General features: G+C 38.3%; 1 protein-coding gene across 1 annotated transcript; it reads left to right on the forward strand.

Moving 5' to 3' along the window:
- The first annotated feature begins 3,307 nt into the window (after positions 1-3,307).
- Positions 3,308-7,391, forward strand: LOC145557527 (uncharacterized). Its single transcript, XM_081618701.1, has 3 exons — positions 3,308-4,219; positions 4,400-6,101; positions 6,301-7,391. Exons 1-3 carry the CDS (start codon positions 3,308-3,310, stop codon positions 7,389-7,391), a joined length of 3,705 nt encoding a protein of 1,234 aa, XP_081474827.1.
- The last annotated feature ends 13,219 nt before the right edge of the window (positions 7,392-20,610 follow it).

The following is a 20,610-nucleotide window of genomic DNA, read 5'->3' on the forward strand; positions in this document are numbered from 1 at the left end:
TTGATTCTAATTGGGTTGGAAATTAGACTTGATAAGCTTTCCAATGATATATTATATGCCGTATTTCAAGTTACGGATCAAAAGTTATGATTATTTTAAAACGGGTAAAAAACTGAAATTACCGCGCAGCAGCAAAAATGCCGCGACGCGACAAAAGCTGACGTGTCACGGGGCTTATTCCCGTGACACGGTGCCCATTTTTGTAATTCTGCACAATTTTTTTCCGTGTCACGCGATTTTGCACCTTGTCATGGTGCAATTTCCCGTGTCACGGTGCCCATTCCATGACACGGGGATATTCCGTGTAAGTTCCGCGTACTTTTTACACCGTGACACGGCATGCTGCACTGTGCCACAGTGGACATTTCCGTGTCAAGGAATTTCTTCCCGTGTCATGGTGCACATCCCGTGACACGGGTTTTCTCCGTGTTTTCTCCGCGTAATCCCTAAACGCGTTTTCACTTCCCGTAACCTAATTATTTCCCGCGTCACTCAGTTTTTCCCCGTGTCACGGGATCTTCCCCCGTCACCGTGTCACGGTGCTCTTTGCCGTGACATGGTATTATTTTTTAGGGTTTTTATCTTTTTAGGGTTCCGCGTGTTCCCTCTGCTCATTTTCCCTATAAATAGGACCTCCCTTTCTGCAGTTCGGGGCACCAATAATCATTCTCTCTCACCTTACACCAAAAATCATTCTCTTCTCCCTCTTTAACCTAATTTCTAGCCTCCTTATTCTTCCATAATAATTCCCCTAAGCACTCCAAGGAGTCTATACTAAACCCGTGGTTCCGTCCTTAAACCAAGGCGTGAAAGGTATAAATAACTGAGGGTTTGGACCAAATCAACTCTACTTTTTATTTAATTTAATTTTCATTTGATTTATATTTTTATTGAAGTTACTAACAATTTATTCATGATGTAGCAATTTAAAGGAACGAGCGGAATGTAAGTAATTAATTAAATTAATTACTCTTATTTTATTTTATATTGCTAGTATCATGATTAGATAATTTTATATTTGATTTGACTAACAATTTATTGTTGAATTGCTTCCAATATTAATGTTAATTCTATTATTTTTATGATCACTACATTGCATGTTTAAAGGGAATATGTAATTGAAAATCACGACTAATAAGATAATTTGGACAACCGGTTTAGGTTCCTTTTTAATCTTGTTGTTAAATCAAGTGATCACAAATATTTTAGAATTATGTGTTGCATTAATATTCAACCAATTTAGCTTAATAATAGTTTGGAGCAAATTGAATATTTTGTTTGTATGCCTTTGAGATCGCAGGAATCACTTTTCACTATAAGAATCGAGTAGAGGCCAATACGGGCGAATGTACCATCATCCTCGATCCTCCTTTCGTGGTTCTGAACCATATGGAGTTAGTAATCTCATGGATTATGAATGAGGTGTAACCTTCACGGGTCAATCGTTGTTGCCTTCGTTGTCCCTTTATCGTGGTTGCCTTTTATGATCCGTGAACGGTTTACAAGTTCCTTAAAAACTTGTTGGCGGCTCCCTACTTTCCTTGTCCCTAATCGTGTCCCTTATCGTATATGTCAATTCCTACTTCCTATGAGTGCCAAGCATATTCACTACATGATTTAACGTAGGCGCACTTCGAGCGACGCCTACAATCCCATGTCTCTCCGGAAAGGAGGGTTCCACACTTTGCTACACCATACGTGCCAAGAGTCAGAGCTAGTGACTAATGTTGTGTTTGCCTATGTTGTTGCCTTTTTGGCAAAGATACCAATGTCCACGTAAGGCAGAGACTCCATCCCGGGTCTTGCCCAAGGATCGTGAGGTAGCTACCAACTGAGTTACATACCTCAACATCCGAGCAAGGTTCACAACTTGAATCCCTACACCTATATTAATTCATTAACTCTGCACCATAATTAAGCCATCTTTACATACAAATTTCAAGTTTCAACCAATTGAATAGTTTATAGACTATAGAAATTTCTCAGAGGTCCGAATTCAAAAGTGGGTAGTAAACCAGTGGATTAAATTTGGGGAAATTAAAGTCCAGAAGTTCGATTGCTTCTTCTTGTTTCTTTGTGAGGATGTCCGTGATAGAGACGCTCTGCTACAACAGAGCTCTGCGGCATATCAAGGTGCTCTTCTAATCTTTAAACCTTGGAATCAGGGTGAGTCAATAAGAGATATAAAATTTGACAAGGCTGCTATTTGGGTTCATCTAGATGAGGTTCCCTTGGACTTATGTGATATTAACATCGTTAATCCTATGCTTAATCTGGTTGAAAACTTTCTGAGTATTGATGAACCCCTTCCAGGTTCAATAAGATGTTTGGTTAGAGTAAAAATTCAAGTTCATGTTTTGGAGCCGTTATTTTCTGGTTTTTACTTGAACCTTGGACATTCGAAGTTTAAGTGGATTAATTTCAGTTATGAGAATTTGTTTATTTTGTGCTCTAAGTGTAATAAAATTGGCCATAAGCAGAATTCTTGCTCTTTGAATTCTTGTATGACTGCTCCTTGTCTTGTTAATAGGAGTGGGTTGAGTAGGTTTGCTTCTTTGCCTGCCCATAATATCTCAAATATGAATATTGGTTTAAAGAGAACTGAAAAATTTAGAACAACTACAGTAAATCTCAGAAGTCTTTTCAAAGGTATCAACCCATACCAACCCCAGAACATTAAATCCAACAAAAGACCCTCTGAGTTTGTTACTCCATCCCTCTCACCTTTGAAAAAGAGAAAATTCCAATCAGATCCTAGAACACCAATTAACCTTGTTCCAAATGATCCGAGCCAAACACAAACCCAGCCCACTTTCTCATTCCACAAAATACCTCTATGTGTTTCAAAAAAGAAGCAGCATTGTCATGGCTCCTTTCCAATACCACCCTCCAAGCCTAGTCCATCTACTCCATCTCCCCGATCCTCAAGGTTACATAAACGATTTCATCCTCTTAAGCGACCAAAACCTCCTTTTCTCAAGATGGCTTGTAATAAAGATATAGGTTGGAATTGGGCTAAGGAAATATTCCCTTCAAATTGTCGAACATCAGTTTCTGATACGACAGCGCCTCCTGCAATTAATTCAACTAGGTGTTTCTCTTGCTTTACTCCTTCAAAGAAGAGGAAGGGATTGAGAGGAGTGGTTGTTACTTGTAAAACTTTCTCTACCACTATTAGTTCTGGTTCGTCTGGTTGTCTGCAATGCCTTTTACCCTTCAAGAAGAGGAAGGGTCAGGAAGGTTCGGTCTCTACTTCGACTATTTCTGTTGCTGGTTTGGTGGCACCCTTAGAGCCACCACGGTCGAGATGAGGATTGCAGCTTGGAACTATAGGGGTCTTGGACAAGTGGACTCCCCTAAAGTTCCGTATCTTAGCTCTTTAGTCCGCTCTCAGAACTTGGATGTTGTGTTTTTGATGGAAACAATGGTTTCTGTAGATAATGTTGTTCATAGTTTAGCTTCTATTCCTTTTTCGGGTTGTTGTGGTGTGAATGCTATGGGCTTAAGTGGTGGTTTGTTTATCTTTTGGCTAGCTCCTTTTAGTGAAGTCCCGTTGTTTATATCCCCAAACTTTGTAGTTTGTAAGATATCAGTTGGTGAAGCAATAAAATATGTGATATTTGTGTATGGTGCGCCTCATATGGTTGATAGAATGGGGGTGTGGGCGTCTACAACTACTTTTGTCCAAACCTTTCCGAATATTTTGTTGATTGGTGATTTTAACCAAGTTGAGTATCTCTCAGACAAACTAGGTGGGTCTTCGTTTATACCGAGTAGATTGGATTTTATTCAGTGGCGTTTGGGTTTGGGATTAGTGGATGTTCCTTTTTCTGGTCCGACTTACACTTGGACAAATAATAGGATAGAAGTGGACCCCACTTTTGAACGCCTGGACAGGGCATATGCATCTCATGATTGGTTTGTTGATTTTTCGGATTCACGAGTGCATCATCAACCCATTTTATTTTCAGATCATGCTGCTATTATTTTCTCGGACTCGGTATGTCGAGATACAATTCGAAGACCTTATAGGATTGAGAATTGGTGTTTATCTGCTCAGGATGTTTCAGGGATTGTTAAAGAAGGATGTCTTCAACAATTTGCGAGCTCTCCATTGTTTTCCTTATCTCGTAGACTTGGTATTATTCGCGGGAAACTAAAAGACTGGTGCCTTGAACACAGGAAATCTTGGGGTATCAACTGGAAGGCCTTAAGTTCTGTATTATCATCTTGTTCTACTCAGTTGTAATCCCAGGTGGCGTGAGTCCTTTAACTTAACACAAGGGAAGAACGGGTTGCGGAAGCCACAACAACTTTTCTTTACTGGAAACAACGGGCTAAGGTTAAATGGGATGCAGTTGGAGAATCTCACTCCCGGCTACTGTTCTCGGTTGTACAGCCTAGACGTCGCCGAAATTTGATAGTTAGCCTGAAGGATGATGCTGGACATTGGGTATCTGATTCTGATGGTCTTCGTGCTCTTATTCAGACTTTTTACGCTGATCTGTATACTCCTGTGTCTCAATCTGGGAACGGTCTTCCTTTACAGTGGGAAAATCTTGACCTTCCGATATTATCTTTGTCTCAAAAGAATTTGTTAATGGCTCCTTTCTCGGCTTCTGAAATTAAATCAGCACTGTTTCACATCGCAAATGATAAATCCCCTAGGCCAGATGGTTTTACCTCGGCTTTTTTCAAGACACACTGGGAGGATACAAGACATTTTGTGATCTCGGCGGTGCAGTACTTTTTTGCTCATGGTTATATGTTAATGGATTGGAATAGAACTTTCTTGGTTCTTCTTCCTAAGATTTCTCAACCGGAGTTGGTGTCTCAGTTTCGGCCGATTGGGTTATGCAATGTTTTGTATAAATGTATTGCCAAATGTATCACGGGACGACTGCGGGTGGTCCTCCCTTCTCTTGTTTCCGGATTTCAAAATGCTTTTGTTCCAGGCCGCCTGATCTCTGATAACGCTCTGGTAGCTCATGAGCTGCTCACCTTTATGAATAATTCAAAGGCTCGGAAGCGGTTTTATGCGGCCCTAAAATTAGACATGAATAAGGCGTATGACAGAGTGCGGTGGGACTTCTTGAGTCAGGTTTTACGGGCCTTTGGTTTTCCCCCGTATTGGGTTCATATTATTGAGCAATGTGTTACAACCGTTTCTTATCAGGTTCTGGTGAATGGGAGTCTTACGCCTTCCTTTCGTCCACAGTGTGGTCTTCGGCAAGGAGATCCACTGTCGCCATATCTGTTTGTTTTGTGTATGGAAGTGCTATCAGCCTCTCTTCGTCGGGCGGAACAACATTCATTATTTTCTGGTCTCCGTGTTTCTAGAGGTGGCCCTTCGGTTTCCCACCTCTTTTTTGCAGATGACTCGCTGTTGTTTTTCCAGGTTTCGCCGCAGGCTTGTGATAATGTACTGGCTATCCTTTCTGATTTTTGTTCTGCTTCAGGCCAGATAATTAATCTTCAGAAATCCTTTGTCAAGTTCAGCCCGAATACTCCCCCTGACTTTCGGGATTTCTTGTCCCGCAGTCTTCGACTTCAATCAAAGGATTCACTTGGGACTTATCTTGGCTTGCCGGTTGATATAGGGCGAAGTAAGGTCGCAGAGTTCAGGTTCTTGATTGATAAGGTTGCTAACCGTCTGTCCGCTTTTGCTTCCCTACAATTGTCGGCTGCTGCTAAACTGGTCATTATAAACTCGGTGTTGGTGGCTTCCTTTAATCACATTTTATCGGTCTTTAAGATTCCGTCTTCTGTTGCTTCCCAGATTGACAGTATGTTAGCTAGTTTCTGGTGGAGATCTTCTGGCTCTACTAAGGGCTTGGCCTTGCGCTCAGCTTCTCTTTTGCATTTGCCAAAAGGCTTGGGCGGTCTAGGTTTACGCAATGTTGCCTGTTTTAACTCAACCCTCCTTACTGGAACTGGATGGCGGATGATACATAATCCTCAGTTGATGGTTTCTCGCCTCATGTTTTCTAAGTACCCTTCTCTTGCTTCTGTTTCGGGCGCTCGAGTGTCTCGGCCCTCTTGGGGGGTGTCGGGGTTTACAGATGGCGATGTCTGCAGTAGTTCCGGGTGTCCGGTGGAAGGTAGGTGGTGGTAGGAGTGTTACTATTACAGCTGACGACTGGGCTCCTGGTGGTCTGGTTTTGTTTAAGTCTGGTTTATCCCAGTCGGAACTTCCGACTCATGTGTCTGGTATCATTGATCCGCGTTCTAACGCGTGGGACCCCTCGAAGGTCCATCGGTTTTTTGATAGCCTAACGGCTAATCGGATTTTAAGTCTAGATCGTCCATTGAAGCTCATGGATGACTTTGTGTATTGGAAATTTACTAAAGACGGCTCCTTTTCTACGAAGTCTGCTTATGCCCTCTTGCTCATGCAGACTTCTAGGCGCTCTTATGGGGGATCTATTCCCTCTTCCTGGTGGGTGAAATTCTGGGGGCTTCCTCTCCTTCCTAAATGGAAGATCTTTGGCTGGAAAATAATTCAGTCTGGTCTTCCGGTGGCGACAGCTCTAGTTGTTCGTGGCCTGTCTGTTGATCCTGTTTGCTGCTTTTTCCATAGGGAGCTGGAGACGGTGGACCATTTGTTCAGAGATTGTAACTTTGCTGTCTCTTTATGGGTCGGTAGTTCTTTTCGGTTTAATAGTCGGGGTCTTCTTCGCCTTCCTTTTCCTCAATGGTTTTCCTCGATGATTTCACTGTTGAGGGTTGCTAAGGACTGGGAAAACTTGATGCGTTTTTTCGCTCTTTTATGGGCTATTTGGCTTTCGCGTAATAATATCAGGTTTCGGCATCAGGTAGTCTCACCGGATGATGTTCTGCTTCTTGCTTCTCAGTGGTTTATGCGGGGTCAACAAGCTCAGGATTTCTACAACCGTCCTTTCTCGAGGGATCTTCGGCCTAGGATACCTAGTTCAGGTATGGTGGCCACTCTTTGTGGGGAGATTGCTTTAAAATTTGATATCTGTTTGATTTTTGATGGGGCTTGGTCGTCCTTGGACTATTCGGCTGGTGCGGGTTGGATTTTTCGAGATTGTGATTCGCCTGTAGTGCGAGGAGGGGGTGCCCTTGCTTCTTTCTCCTCTTCAGCTCTCCATTCTAAGTTACAGGCTTGTTACTGGGGGTTAAGACATGTATGCGCAAGGGGTTTTCGTAGAATCCTCATTTTCTCTGATTGCGAACCTCTTTGTATGACGTTGGCCCGGAAGCAACGTGACGACATTTCCCTCTGCTGGTTAATTCAGGATATTCGGGCTCTTTTGGCTACTGTTGAGGCCTGCAAGATTCAGAAAGTTCCAAGGCAATGGGTATCTCCAGCGCATTGGTTGGCTGGGAAGGCTCGTGTTCGGGAGTTTCTTTTTTGGTCTTTTTAAGTTGTTTGTTTTTCCTTTCTTAGTTCTTACTGTCAAAAAAAAAAAAAAACCAATTGAATAGTATACGTGGATCACTATGACTCTATATAATATTAATTTTTCATGTTGGAATAATTAGAATAATACATCTTTGAATATAAATTACCCAACAATATGATTAAGTGTACCACCAAATACTTAATTTTACATTCAGATCAACACACCAACAACTCGCAAATTAAGCATCATAAACAACAAAATTCTTCAAAAATAAAACCTAAAAAATTGCTTTAAAATATAATTTAAATTCCATTTACATAAATCCACATTCCAAAGTCCCATATTCATACATCAATTGAGCAAAACTTAAATATCCCCGAAAAAAGTGCTTAAAAACAACAGTAAGATCCAACATCAAAGTAAGAAACCATCAAAATTAAAACCAGTAAATTAAACCTTCTTAAGTGGATGTAATCCTCGTGAGACAAAGGAGGACTAGCAACATCGATTAGATACTGCTGACGATATCGCTTTAGTCCACTCTTTCAGACTTCTAATTACTCGTAATAGTTTTGCATACTTTTGTTGTAATTTGTTTTGGTTTTTTTTTTATTAGAAACTACCTATTATAATATGCATTTATAGACACAATAGTCTTTTAGATTTTTCTATTTTAAAAAAAATCCTAAAAATTCAAAAAGTTTGAGCAGCACTATTCACAAATAGATTCATAAAAAATTATTTTTTGATAAGGCTTACTTTTATTTTGTACATCATCCTCGTTCTCTCCCTTTCTTGGTAGTTCAAAGTAAAAATTAGTTTTTAAAGATGCGGATCAAATATCTAACCAAGAACGTTAAGTCATTGATGTTCATTTGGCGATTTTTGTAAGGAAAATTGCTAGTTCACTCGCTGATTTCCCTTAAAGTATTTAAAGGGAGTTTAAACAAAAGAGCTATTTTTAAAAATAGAATATAGGCAAATTGCTAACTAAATTGGCAGTTTTCTATAGAATATCGAATAAGTTGGGATTTTCCCTAGCGATTTTCTAACAGATCGGAAAAAAAAGGTTTTTTCCTCCGCTACGTGGACGATATATTGGGAAAATAAAAAAAACTTGACCGTATATTGAAAATAAGGAAGAAATATAACATTATTTAGGGAAATCGTTCTCTTAAGTAAGCCTATGTGCTACATGGCTCTCTCCTCAAGAACCCAGTACAATTTCATTGTTTAATGTTTGAAGTAACACATATTAAGATCTTATACCTTTATTTAACTAAAATAACTTATACAATTATTTAGATCTTTAACATTTTTATTATGCTAAGTAATATTGTCTTACCTAAGTTTTTTCGGGTTTTTTTTTCATCCCTCATTTATTTAATGTTTTTGAAATTATAAAATTTAACAATACCATAACATCCATTTTCAAATTTTACACTAGACAAAAAATACAAAAAAGCTAACAAAAATCAATAACTAAATTTATAAATAATAACATGTTTGATAATTGCAACTGACTTGGGGCATCGCTCAGGCCAAAGTCCTAATTACCTATTAAAATATGCATCTTTAGAAATATTGTCTTTTAAATTTTTTGTTTTATATCAAAATCCTAAGAACCCAAAAAATTTGAGTAGCACTACTGTAGAGAATATTTTCAAGCCTTTAAAATCCCACTAGCTTGAACCCCACAGTGATCATACACTAAAGTACGGTGGCGTCCAAAAGGGAAGAAGATAGAGCAAAAGAGTCGCCAACAAGTTTTTTAGGAACTTGTAAACCATTCACGAGGTGAAGGTTACACCCCTTAACGATCCAAGAGATCATCAACTCCATAAGGTCTAGAACCAAATAAGGGTTCAGGGATGAATGTACAAATCCAACCTAAAAGAGATTGAACCTGCCCTAATAATAGGCCTCTACTTTATTCTGATCGTATTCATGTGCGCTTTTTGATTAACATGCAATCATTAGGATTAACCCTAAACCTGTTTAATCTATGTTGGTTGAATATTAATGCACAAATAAACTATTATTGGCGATCACTTGAACTTATAATCATAATTAACCCTAACAAGATTATTAAATATCTTATTAAGCGTGATTACAAGTACTAAATTCCCTTTAAACATGCAATAAAGGCGTGATCAAGCAATAAAAATAATATATCAAGCAACATAATAAATAATCATGAACAATAATTATAATAATAATAATATCATCATCAAAATAATAATAATAATAATCATCAACAATTATAATCATATTCATGTTAATATTAAAGCATAATAAAAATAGCAAGATCCTAGGCATGATACTAACAAGATTAATAACAAAACCTAGCATGTCACTAAGCAATAAAAATCAAATCTTTAGCCCTAACATGATACTAACAATCATAAATATTAGGAAGAACATAGGAAGGCATCGCAGGAATCATAATAAGCATATTTGATATTAAAGTTACCCTAGACATGATACTAGGAATATCATAATAACAATATAAACATGATTTCTACATCATAAATCAATTAAAACTATTAAAGTACTTACTTTGATGCCTCGTACCTCTTTCTAATAACAAAATACTCACGTTAGTAACTTCAAGGAAAATAATAAACAAAACAATTAAATTAAATAATTGAAAGAGAGACTTGGGACCAAACCCTCAGAAATTAAAACCTTTCACGTCTAGAGCGAAGGCAACTTCGAATATGGCTAGGTGTATCTAAGTCTTGCGAATGCGGAATTTTGTATTTGAGAAAACTATGTTTAGGAGGAAATGAATGAGAGAATTAAAAGAATGCTAATGAATGAATGATGAATGGTGAGAATTGATGACAATTCGTGAATGAAAACAATTGGTGAATGAATGAATGTAGATGATGATCATTGGTGAAAATAGATGAATATTCATGAAAATTGGTGAATGAAAACGGAGTTTTTAATACGATATTTATAGAGAAAATCAGCCAAAAAAGATAAATTAACAAAACAGAGTCTGACGCTCAGGAAACAGAGCTGGCGCCAACCCTGGCTAGCTAGCGCCAGGCACCAGCACTAGCGCCAGGCGCCAGGCACCAGCACTAGCGCCAGGCGCCAGGCACCAGCACTAGCGCCAGGCGCCAATGGCTAGTTCCAGGCGCCAAGGCCTGGGGTTGGTCGCCAAGCTTGATTTTAACGCGTTTTCGAAAATCTGATAAGTTTACCGTACTGGAGGATAATATAATATAATTTCTTCGAAAATGTTATTTGATTTTGATTAAAACTCTGAAAAGTCAACAAAAGTTAATTTATCTATGCTAATTGAATTAGGAATGAAAATAACCTTCTAGAAGAATCTAGAAAACTAAAACCATTCCTAATTGCATTAGGAATGATAAATCATATTAGGCCCTCCCCTAGATCATTGGGCCGCATATAAAGCTTAAACCGGGCCCAGTTTAGTAGATTGGCCATAACTTCCTCAATATTCATCGGAATTGGGCTTATAATATATCATTGGAAAGGTCTTTGCAAGTCCCATCCAACTACACCACTATTGGACCCATATCATGGACCAAACAAACTGGATTGGCTGTTTTCTTAAAATAAAGTTTTCAAAAACAGAGAGAAGAGAAAAGAAATAAAAACTTTCCGCAACACTAGACCTTCCACACTTTCGCTTCATTCGATTATGATTCGACGTGAAAGGTACTCATCACTGGGTTTGGTTTTGGGGAGACACAAATGGGTGTCTACAACTACCCACCTAAAAATTCATCAAAAACATTCTTTGTTAGGCCCCACTTTTATTTTGTACATCATCCTCGTTTTCTCCTTTTTATTCTTGGCAGTAGATACATCTTAAGTGCATGACGCCCATGAACTTATTTGTTGCTACTGCAAGTTGGAGAAATGCCTAATGTATAACTGTGAAATGTTTTATGAATGTATCACATGGCTTTTCTATGTTTTGATTCAATCCAATACTTTTCTTTTTCCCTCCGTTTCAAAATAAGTGTCATAATTTAACTTTACTATTCACATAATAACTTTGACTTGATTATTTTTTTTATATATAAATAACAAATGTCATTGTATAATGTGTTCTTTGATTAGTCATAATGTATAATTTTATAACATTAGCTTTTATATATTTTTACAAATAGATAATGAGAAAAGTTAATGGTCAATATTATGTCTCGACATATGCGTTTTATCAAATTATAACACTAATTTTGAAATGGAGGGTTTTAGCGTAAGAATACCCTGCTACATGAACCAATAAGATAATGACACATGTCAAAATAAGGTGGTGACCCGTACCACAAATGAAGCCTTGTGGCCAATATAACTTAACATGTGGCATATATTAATTTTTTTTTTTTGATGCTAAGGAGGGGAAGACCCCAAACGTAAAAACATTACACCACCAACCGTGGCCAAGCCACACCTAGCCCATCCTCCCAAAGAAGGTTTTTTATTTCGATCGGAGGAGCATCGAAATAAACCACCCTCTCCTCGAGGCTAACTCCCATATTGGCGAGTTTATCCGCCACCCTATTACCCTCCCTATAACAATGCAAAACCTTAAAAAAAGAACCAAACGATTTACAAATGTTGCGACAATTATTAATGAAATGAGTGCATTCACTATGCTGTTGCTCTGGATTGGTGATAGCCTCCACACATGCCTTGTTATCCAATTGAACCATCAGCTTCAAAGTGCCCTTTTGTCTAGCTAATTTCAGACCTTGCTCAAGAGCCAGAATCTCTGCCCTATAAGCTGAGAAAATGCCATAGTTGGCTGCAAACCCTGCTATGAATCTGCCTTCTTCATCTCTGATCACACCCCCACCTCCAGCGAAGCCCGGGGACCCCTTAGCAGCTCCATCAGTATTGAGAACCCACCAACCTGTAACACCCCAATAATTCCCCCTTTTCCAAACCACTTACTTTAAATAAAAAGAGAGGAGAACCATTGGCATGTTACCGCCACGTGTTAAAACGTTAAGGCTTTATCAAAGTATTGCAGCGGAAATCCAACTTAAATATTAAAATAATATAATTTAGAAAACCAATAAGTCAAAGCTTACAAATTGGAACCATAAAGACCCTTATTAAAACCAAACCAATATTCCAAAATCCCAAAACATAATTAAAATAGTAAAACATAAATAAGTTCAACACAAAGAACGAATACTCTCAATCACACCAATCCCTTGACAATGCGTATGTCAAATCCCCGAACTTCACATCATCAAGCTAACCTGTGCAATACTGCTCCCCAATAATACAAGTGTAATAATTGGATCATCACAGGGTCATTGAAAGGGGAAGGCCATGACCAAAAGAAAACACACAAAAGCACGCAATCAGCAAAGTTGAGTACATACAAGCTACAACGCACAAAATCTAGCATGCTCAACTAGTTAAAGTAAATAAATATACAACTCGAATTCATTAATCAAGACTCTACACTTAAACAATTCAAACGACTCAACATACTTGCTAATAAATTCCAAACACTTGATTCTTTATACTTAATTAAATTAATTTAGTTTGGAGTAAGCAATAGACGAGGTTGTCCAATCCACCAAATCATTTTGGTCCCAAATGACCATTTAAAATAAAAGTTTAGCGCGATGCAAGAATGGGCGCGACTCCATTCTCACAAAGTTAGTCTAGGATCCCATCTAACTTTCATTATAAAATAAAATGTAAATCCCAAAAGAGAAGAGGACATGTTGATCAAACAAGCCTCGAAAAGCCACGGGCTACCACCGTGTACCCCAACCCATAATTGTCAATACTCTAGAAGTGCACGCTTTCCAGAGTTTTATTGCTCATCCATGTTTCACTTTACGTGATTACAATTTTAATTAATAGCCGACTCAATCAAGAAGACCATACATAACAATCATACATCAATTCGCTTTTAATCTTATTTAGGACAATGGTGATCACATCACAAGTTGACCTTTAATTCCATTAAACTTCCAAATTATCCAAATTGTTGAACATAGTCAACTCACCTAGCCATTTCAGCTTAATCCACCTTTACTCAACATACTAACAATTCATGATTGAGTAATAAATAAATAAATAATAACCTTGTGGAATAATTAATAAATTCATTCCACTTAAACCATTCAATTCCAATCCTTTAATAATCCAAATGTGGTTAACAAACCAATCCAATAAAATATGTTTGTATCAACATTCCATACAAACAATTAATCCAATATAATTCAACATGTTTGCATCCATAATTCCATACAAACATAATCAATTCACCAAAACATGTCTCATAAACATAAGCACATGAATTAATTAAATGTATAACCAAACAATTTTCATCCAAGTGTTCTCTAATCATGAAACTAAGTTCTTTTCTTTGGTACCTAAACATGATACTACTTACAACGAAGTAGACATGTACGTACCTCGTATAAACAATCCTTTGTGCCACTTTTAATCACTTAAAAGTCTCCTAAGAAATAATCACTTCCTAGAAAACAAGCAACAATAATAAATTAATACTTAACCAAATTTCCAGCAATATAATTTAGATTAAAAACCCTTAAAAATTCATTAAAAACATGTTTTTATGGTTAATTATGCATTAGAAATACAATAGGAACAAAAGCCCCAATTTAATTAGTCATAAGAACCCTAAAATCCCAATTTAAATAAATTGAAACCTTAGGTTTTTAAACTTATAAAATCTGAAAATTATAACAACAATTATAATCTGAAATTATTAGTTTAAAACATAAAAACATGATTTTGATACTAAAAATATAAACTTTATACTATAAAATCAAAACCCAAAACTAATCATAAACATTAAGCATAAAAAAAACTTCGTTAAAAATCAAAAACTGCCCGAAAATCATATTTAGAGGCTGAATTTGGCCACGAGAGGGTGGTGCACACTACCAAAGGTAGTGATTCTTTCTTAAAACATTGTTTCCACATGGAAAACACTACTTTTTTGTCAAAATCGGATGAGTTCAGAACCTGATCGGGATTAAAACGGGATTAATATTAACGAACCAAAATCTAAACATTAAAACACGAATTTACGTGTTCAAAATAATCTGGAATTAAGTTAAACTAATTAGTAGTATAATCACCAAAATTTCAAAACATCATTACTATAAAAGCCCTAAATCGATTGTTCATAAAAACCCTAAAATCATGATTTTCAATGATTAAAAACCCTAGGTTATTAAATTTACAAAATCTGAAAATTATAACATTTATAAAATCTGAAATTATAAAGTTTAATCATCAAAATACAATTTGATACTAATTAAATTAATTTCAAACAATAAAATCAAAACCCATAATCAATAATTATAATTACACAAATTAATAAAACAAAGGAGAAAGAAAATAAGACTAACCTTTGTGTGGGGAAATTTTTGGGGATGAATGGGGTATTTATAGGAGAAAGGGTAGTAGGGTAAGTAGGGATATTGGGCCTCATTAAATTAATGGGTCAATTAAGAAAGTAAACTGGGTTTGGTTTGTTTGTTGGACATAAATTATAGAAGGAAGGTTCATAAAAAGTTCTTTGTAATAACACCGTTTATCAACCCCAAAAATAATTTGAAACTTTTGAAATTAAATTCCGGAAAAATACAAGTAAATATTATAAATAATATATAATTTCATTTATAATATATTTTAAAATATGGGGGATTACAATAGGGGGAGCAAGCCACTTCACCTGAATTTCATGTCTTTGGGCAGCAACTTGTGACTTAGATTGTAAGGAAAGTCGTGGTTTGGAGAAGACATTCCAAACCTCCTCAACTTGAGAGTGAATGAAATCCCCTGTATCCAAAGGAATTTCATCCCGTTGATCAAAAACCACCTTATTTCTCCATCTCCATATCCACCATAAGGAGATAGCAAAGCACGTGGACCATTTTTCCGAAAAGGAATGATCACTTGCCTCCAAATTTTTGACCATCCATGTGTGCAAATCTTCGGTGAAGAAAGAGGGGTATAAGGTCGATCCTCCCACACTTCTCCATACTTTATGAGCAGCAGGGCAGTCTCTTAGGAGGTGCAACAAGGTCTCATCCACGCCTAGCTCACATCTATGACACCGCGGATCATCAGTTAAATGGCGTTTAAGATGATTTGCATTGCACAATAGCCTATCATGAAGAGATAACCAGAGGAAGGTTCTAACACGCTGCTATACCGGAGTAGTCCAAGCCAGTTCCCACTTAGGGTCCCTTGGGATAATATCATCCTCTCTCATAAGTTTCATCACTGATTTAACAGTGAGCTTTCCATTGGCAGAGCTTCTCCAAAACCAAGTGTCTGCAGCAGTAGGATCATCAGCGAGAGAGTGAGCCGCAATTAATTTCAATTGTTGTTGTGGAAGGAGATGAGAAAATAAATCCCATCTCCAACCAATATTTGCTTCCCACATCTCTTCAACGATTGCTCCTTCAATATCTTCTGGAATAGGGGCAGTAGCATACTCCCTCAAAGGCTTCACCGTAGCCCACCTGTGCTCCCAAAAAAGGGTCTTTTGACCATTCCCAATTGTAGTCTGGGAACCTTTTTTGATCCATTCACTATTATCTATGATACCCCTCCACACGTTAGACATATTAGAAGTAGGTGTGAACATGTCGATATCACACCTCCCCCTACAATATTTGTGTCTAAGAACACGAGACCACAAAGAATCTGGCTCTTTAAGCACTCTCCATCCTAATTTTGTCAAAAAGGCTGAATTGGCTTGTCTAGCCGATCGAACCCCTAACCCACCTTTGTCTCTAGGTAACTGAAGAGTGTCCCATGAGAGAAGGTGAATTCTTCTTTTTTCATCAGAGCTACCCCAAATAAAACGTCGGGCTTTTTTATCTATTTCATCACAAATAGATCGAGGGAGCTTCGCTGTTTGCATAGAGTAGTTTGCGAGAGTAGTAAGAGTGGCTTTCGTAAGAGTGATACGACCCGCAAGTGAAAGGTACTTAGTCTTCCATCCCGACAATATTCTATCGACCTTTTCACCAAGGTGAGCATAAGTCTCCCTTGTTACTCGATTCGATAAGGTGGGCATACCTAAATATAGGCCGAGATCCTCAGTTATCTGCATTCCTAAGGCTGCACTGATATGTTCCTGCTCTGCTTGCTGCATATTTCGAGAGAAAAAAATCCTCGATTTGGGGAGACTCACTCTCTGCCCCGAGACTGAACAGAATATGTCAAGGCATGTTTTGATTATGAGAGCCTGCTCGACCGATGCCTCAGCAAATAAGATAAGATCATCCGCTAAAAATAAATTTGAAAGCAAAGGACCCCCACGGCTTGCATGTATAGGCTTCCAATCCCCTTTGAGAATCGACTCTTCAATGACTTGGTTAAGTCTCTCCATACATAGTACAAACAAGTACGGAGATAAAGGGTCTCCTTGGCGAATCCTTCTTGTTGGGAAAAAGGCATCCGTTTTTTCACCATTCCAAAGAATTCTCATTGACGGGGTTGACACACATTCCATAATCACCTCTATCAATAGTTGAGGAAAGTGCATTTCCATGAGTGTGTCACGTATAAAGGACCATTTGAGCCTATCATACGCTTTTTCAAAGTCAATCTTGATGGTCATAAAACCTTTAACCCCTTGCTTACGCTTCATAGTGTGAAGAACCTCTTGGACAATCACTATGTTATCAGTTATTTGACGACCGGGAACAAAGCTCGACTGAACTTGAGCAACAATTTTTGGAAGCACTGGTTTGATCCGATTCACTATGGCCTTAGTAATGATCTTGTAGGATACATTACAAAGACCAATAGGGCGAAATTGAGAAGGCAACTCCAGGTTATCTATTTTAGGCAAGAGCACGATGAAAGTTTCATTAATAGATTCGGGTAGGCCCTTTCCTTCTAGAGTAGCGAGCACCATTGAGTAGACATTGGGCGCCACAACGTCCCAATTTTTTTGGTAGAAAAGGGCTTGAAACCCGTCTGGACCAGGAGCCTTGAGTGCTCCCATATTGTTGACGACATGATCAATATCTGCTTTAGTGAAGGGGCGACATAAATGAGCCCAATCTTCAGGAGAAAAATCTGGGCAGACCCCCCTAGGAATATCACTAGCAACATTATTTTCCTCGGCCGTAAATAATTTTGCAAAATAATCAACCACCAATTCCTTCACTCGATCTTTCTCATGCACCCATTGATCGATGCTATCCTTGATAACAACTATTTTATTGCGCCAACGCCTCACAATGGTGCTAAGGTGGAAGAATGTAGTGTTACGGTCACCGTCTTGAATCCAATCTACCCTCGCCTTTTGATACCACAATAATTCTTCTTGGTCCAGAACCACATCAAGCTCTCTTCTTAACCGCGCCTCAAGTTTAATTAGCCCCGAATCACGATGTTGAGAAAGTTTTTCTTGAATACCTTGGATACGGCTCATCAAATTTCTCTTTTCTCGGAATATGTTATGAAAGACATCCTTATTCCAATCCTGTAAGTCCTTGGAGAAGGAGTTAAGCAAAGGAACTAAGGGGGCAGATTTATTCCATTTATTTTCGAGAAGTTCAGCAAACTTCTCGTGAGATAACCAGGCGGCCTGGAACCTGAAGGGGCGATCAAGAGAGTCTAAGGGAGCAAACCCGTTCGAAGAGATAAGCAATGGACAGTGATCCGATTGTAGAGCTGGAAGGTGCTTGACACGAGCCTTCTCAAATCGAAGACCCCAATCTGCTGTGCATAGAGAACGATCAAGCCGAGCACTACACCTAGTATCAATCGAATTTCCTCTTGCCCATGTGTGAGATGGACCAGAAAATTCGACTTCAAGAAGCAAGGTATCTTGAATCCAGTGATTGAATTTTTGCGAGCGTCTCGAAGTATCAGCAAAACTCGAGCTCCGTTCCCAAGAATATCTTGTTTCATTAAAATCACCTGCGAGAAGCCAAGGCTTATCATTCCTTCTAGCAAAATCAGAGAGGTCACGCCATAAGTCTTGTCTATTGGAGGGATCTGGACTAGCATACACTGTTGAGAAATACCAAGGCTCTTCCCCAACCCTTGTAACAAGCATAGTAATGTATTGGTTTGATTGTTCGATCGGGTCAATAGTAACCAATTCCGACTTCCAATATACCCAAATACCACCGTTAAATCCTTGAGCGTCGACACGAGTATGGCCAGAGTAGTTAAGAATATTACCAATTCTAACTGCTTGTTCACCACCCATATGAGTCTCAACGAGGGCTAGAACTACTGGTTTATTGATACGCACAATTTCTCTAAGAACAGAGACAAATTCTTTACTATCGGCACCTTGAACATTCCAAACCATACATGTGATAGGGAATGTATTATTATTAAAATTTTGTCCGTTATTCATGAGACCATTGGATGCAGGGTAAAAGATTTCATATGCATTCGAGATTGCTCGGAAGGCATAATCAATTTCCCAGGGTAATTTCAGTGTCATTACTATCTCCGGCATCATCTCTTCCGACACCGTCCATGAGTGTATCTCCACTACCATCTTGTGGATCAGGGGGTTCGTTATGCCCAAATATGGTTCCATCATTGGCGATGTCACACATAGTATCTTCTCCGGAGGGATTCGAACAGTGATGGGTGAAGGGGCTTGCTGAGACATGGGTAACTGTTAAAGGAATTTGGGAGATTGGTGTTGGCTCGATATCAGCTTGGTTATGGCTTGGGAAAGTAGCTTCTCTATTTGCTTGGGAAAGGTCTGTTGTATTTTCTTTGCCAGCTGGGAAATCAGTAGATGGAGTATTAGGCTTAGAATGAGATGACAAATTTGTGGAGTCGGTTAAGATATTTTTTGATTTGATTTTATCTTGTTTCCTAATTTTTTGCCACTGTTTTGCACCTCCTAAGGATTGACCACCTAAATTGGGATTTTGAGAAGATTTACCCAAATTAAATGGATTCGAATTAGAGGAAATATTATCAACTTGGGAATAATCCCCCAAATTCACTGTTTTGTCAATGTTATCCCCAGAATCAAGCTCCTTATTTCCAGCTCTTTCCAAATTGTCACCCAAATTCGTATCCTCTGTTTCCTTATTTTTCTCAGTCAAAATAGCAAATCTTGACCCAGTTGATTTCTTCTGCTCGTTGACTGCTCTATGCTGACCATGGTTAGGACCCTTGGATAGATTACCAGGGCCCTGTTCAGTTTGTTTAGTGGTTCTACGCCTTAGAGGGGGCTTTTTCACCATCATCCAGGATCCATAGTCATGTTGCTCCACTGTGGGAATAGGCTGAGCTGCAGACTGGTCTTCTATTTCATGATGTGTTTCATGATTGATTTCATCGCAGGGAGCAATATTAAGAGGACATTGATCACCATTGTGGCCTATTTTCCCACACTTGAAACATATCATACGGAGACCCTCATATTGGACCTTCCAAATGCGCCCCTTAAGCCAAAACTTGGATAGTAATGGCTTAGAAAGGTCTAATTCCACACTTAAGCGAGTGAATTGACCCCTTTGTGCTTGTTCAGTATTATGATCAATTCGAACCACCTTATATTAATTAGAGGAGGAGGAAAATAGCTGAAATAAAAGTTTAACTAGAGGGTTGCTCAAAGCACCAAGTGTTAGTAACACGAGTCATAATCTCCAATTAATAGCCAATCAAACGGTCAATAATTAATGTTAGTCCATGTGCCATGGGGACATAACCTTACTTGCACTATATATACCCTTATAGGTTAAATTAATGGGACAATTCAAATCCAACGACTACCAAGGAGCTCTAATCTCTATGTAATTTCTCTCTCTAAATTTCCCTTTTTTCGATACTAACTTAGGCATTGGAGGAAAATATTCCAACCACCAAAATATTCCCTATTTTGAAAGTTCCAAGAAACAAGGTCAACAACTCCGCATTGTTGACGGAACCTTCTAGACTAAAATCTTCCTAAAACAATTGACATCGTCAATATGAAGGCTCGTTGTAATGGTAACTAATACTAAAGGAACCCCAACTGAGAGACAACAAGTGGAGGACGAGAAAGATCTCCTAAGCCAAGACGAAAATATAAGGGATTGGCCTCCCAAGGGAAGAGATCACCTAGAAACATTACGGATCAATCCTCTGTCAGGCCTAGATATAAATTCAAACACTCCCATTTCATCTACGTAACTAAGAAGTTTCTTGCTCAATTTCAAATAGAGTCTGGACACTTAAGTGAAGAACATATCATAAAGTA

The sequence above is a fragment of the Chenopodium album genome, chromosome 9 (genome assembly GCF_948465745.1).
Source record: "Chenopodium album chromosome 9, dcCheAlbu1.1, whole genome shotgun sequence".
In the NCBI taxonomy this organism is placed as follows: domain Eukaryota; kingdom Viridiplantae; phylum Streptophyta; class Magnoliopsida; order Caryophyllales; family Amaranthaceae; genus Chenopodium; species Chenopodium album.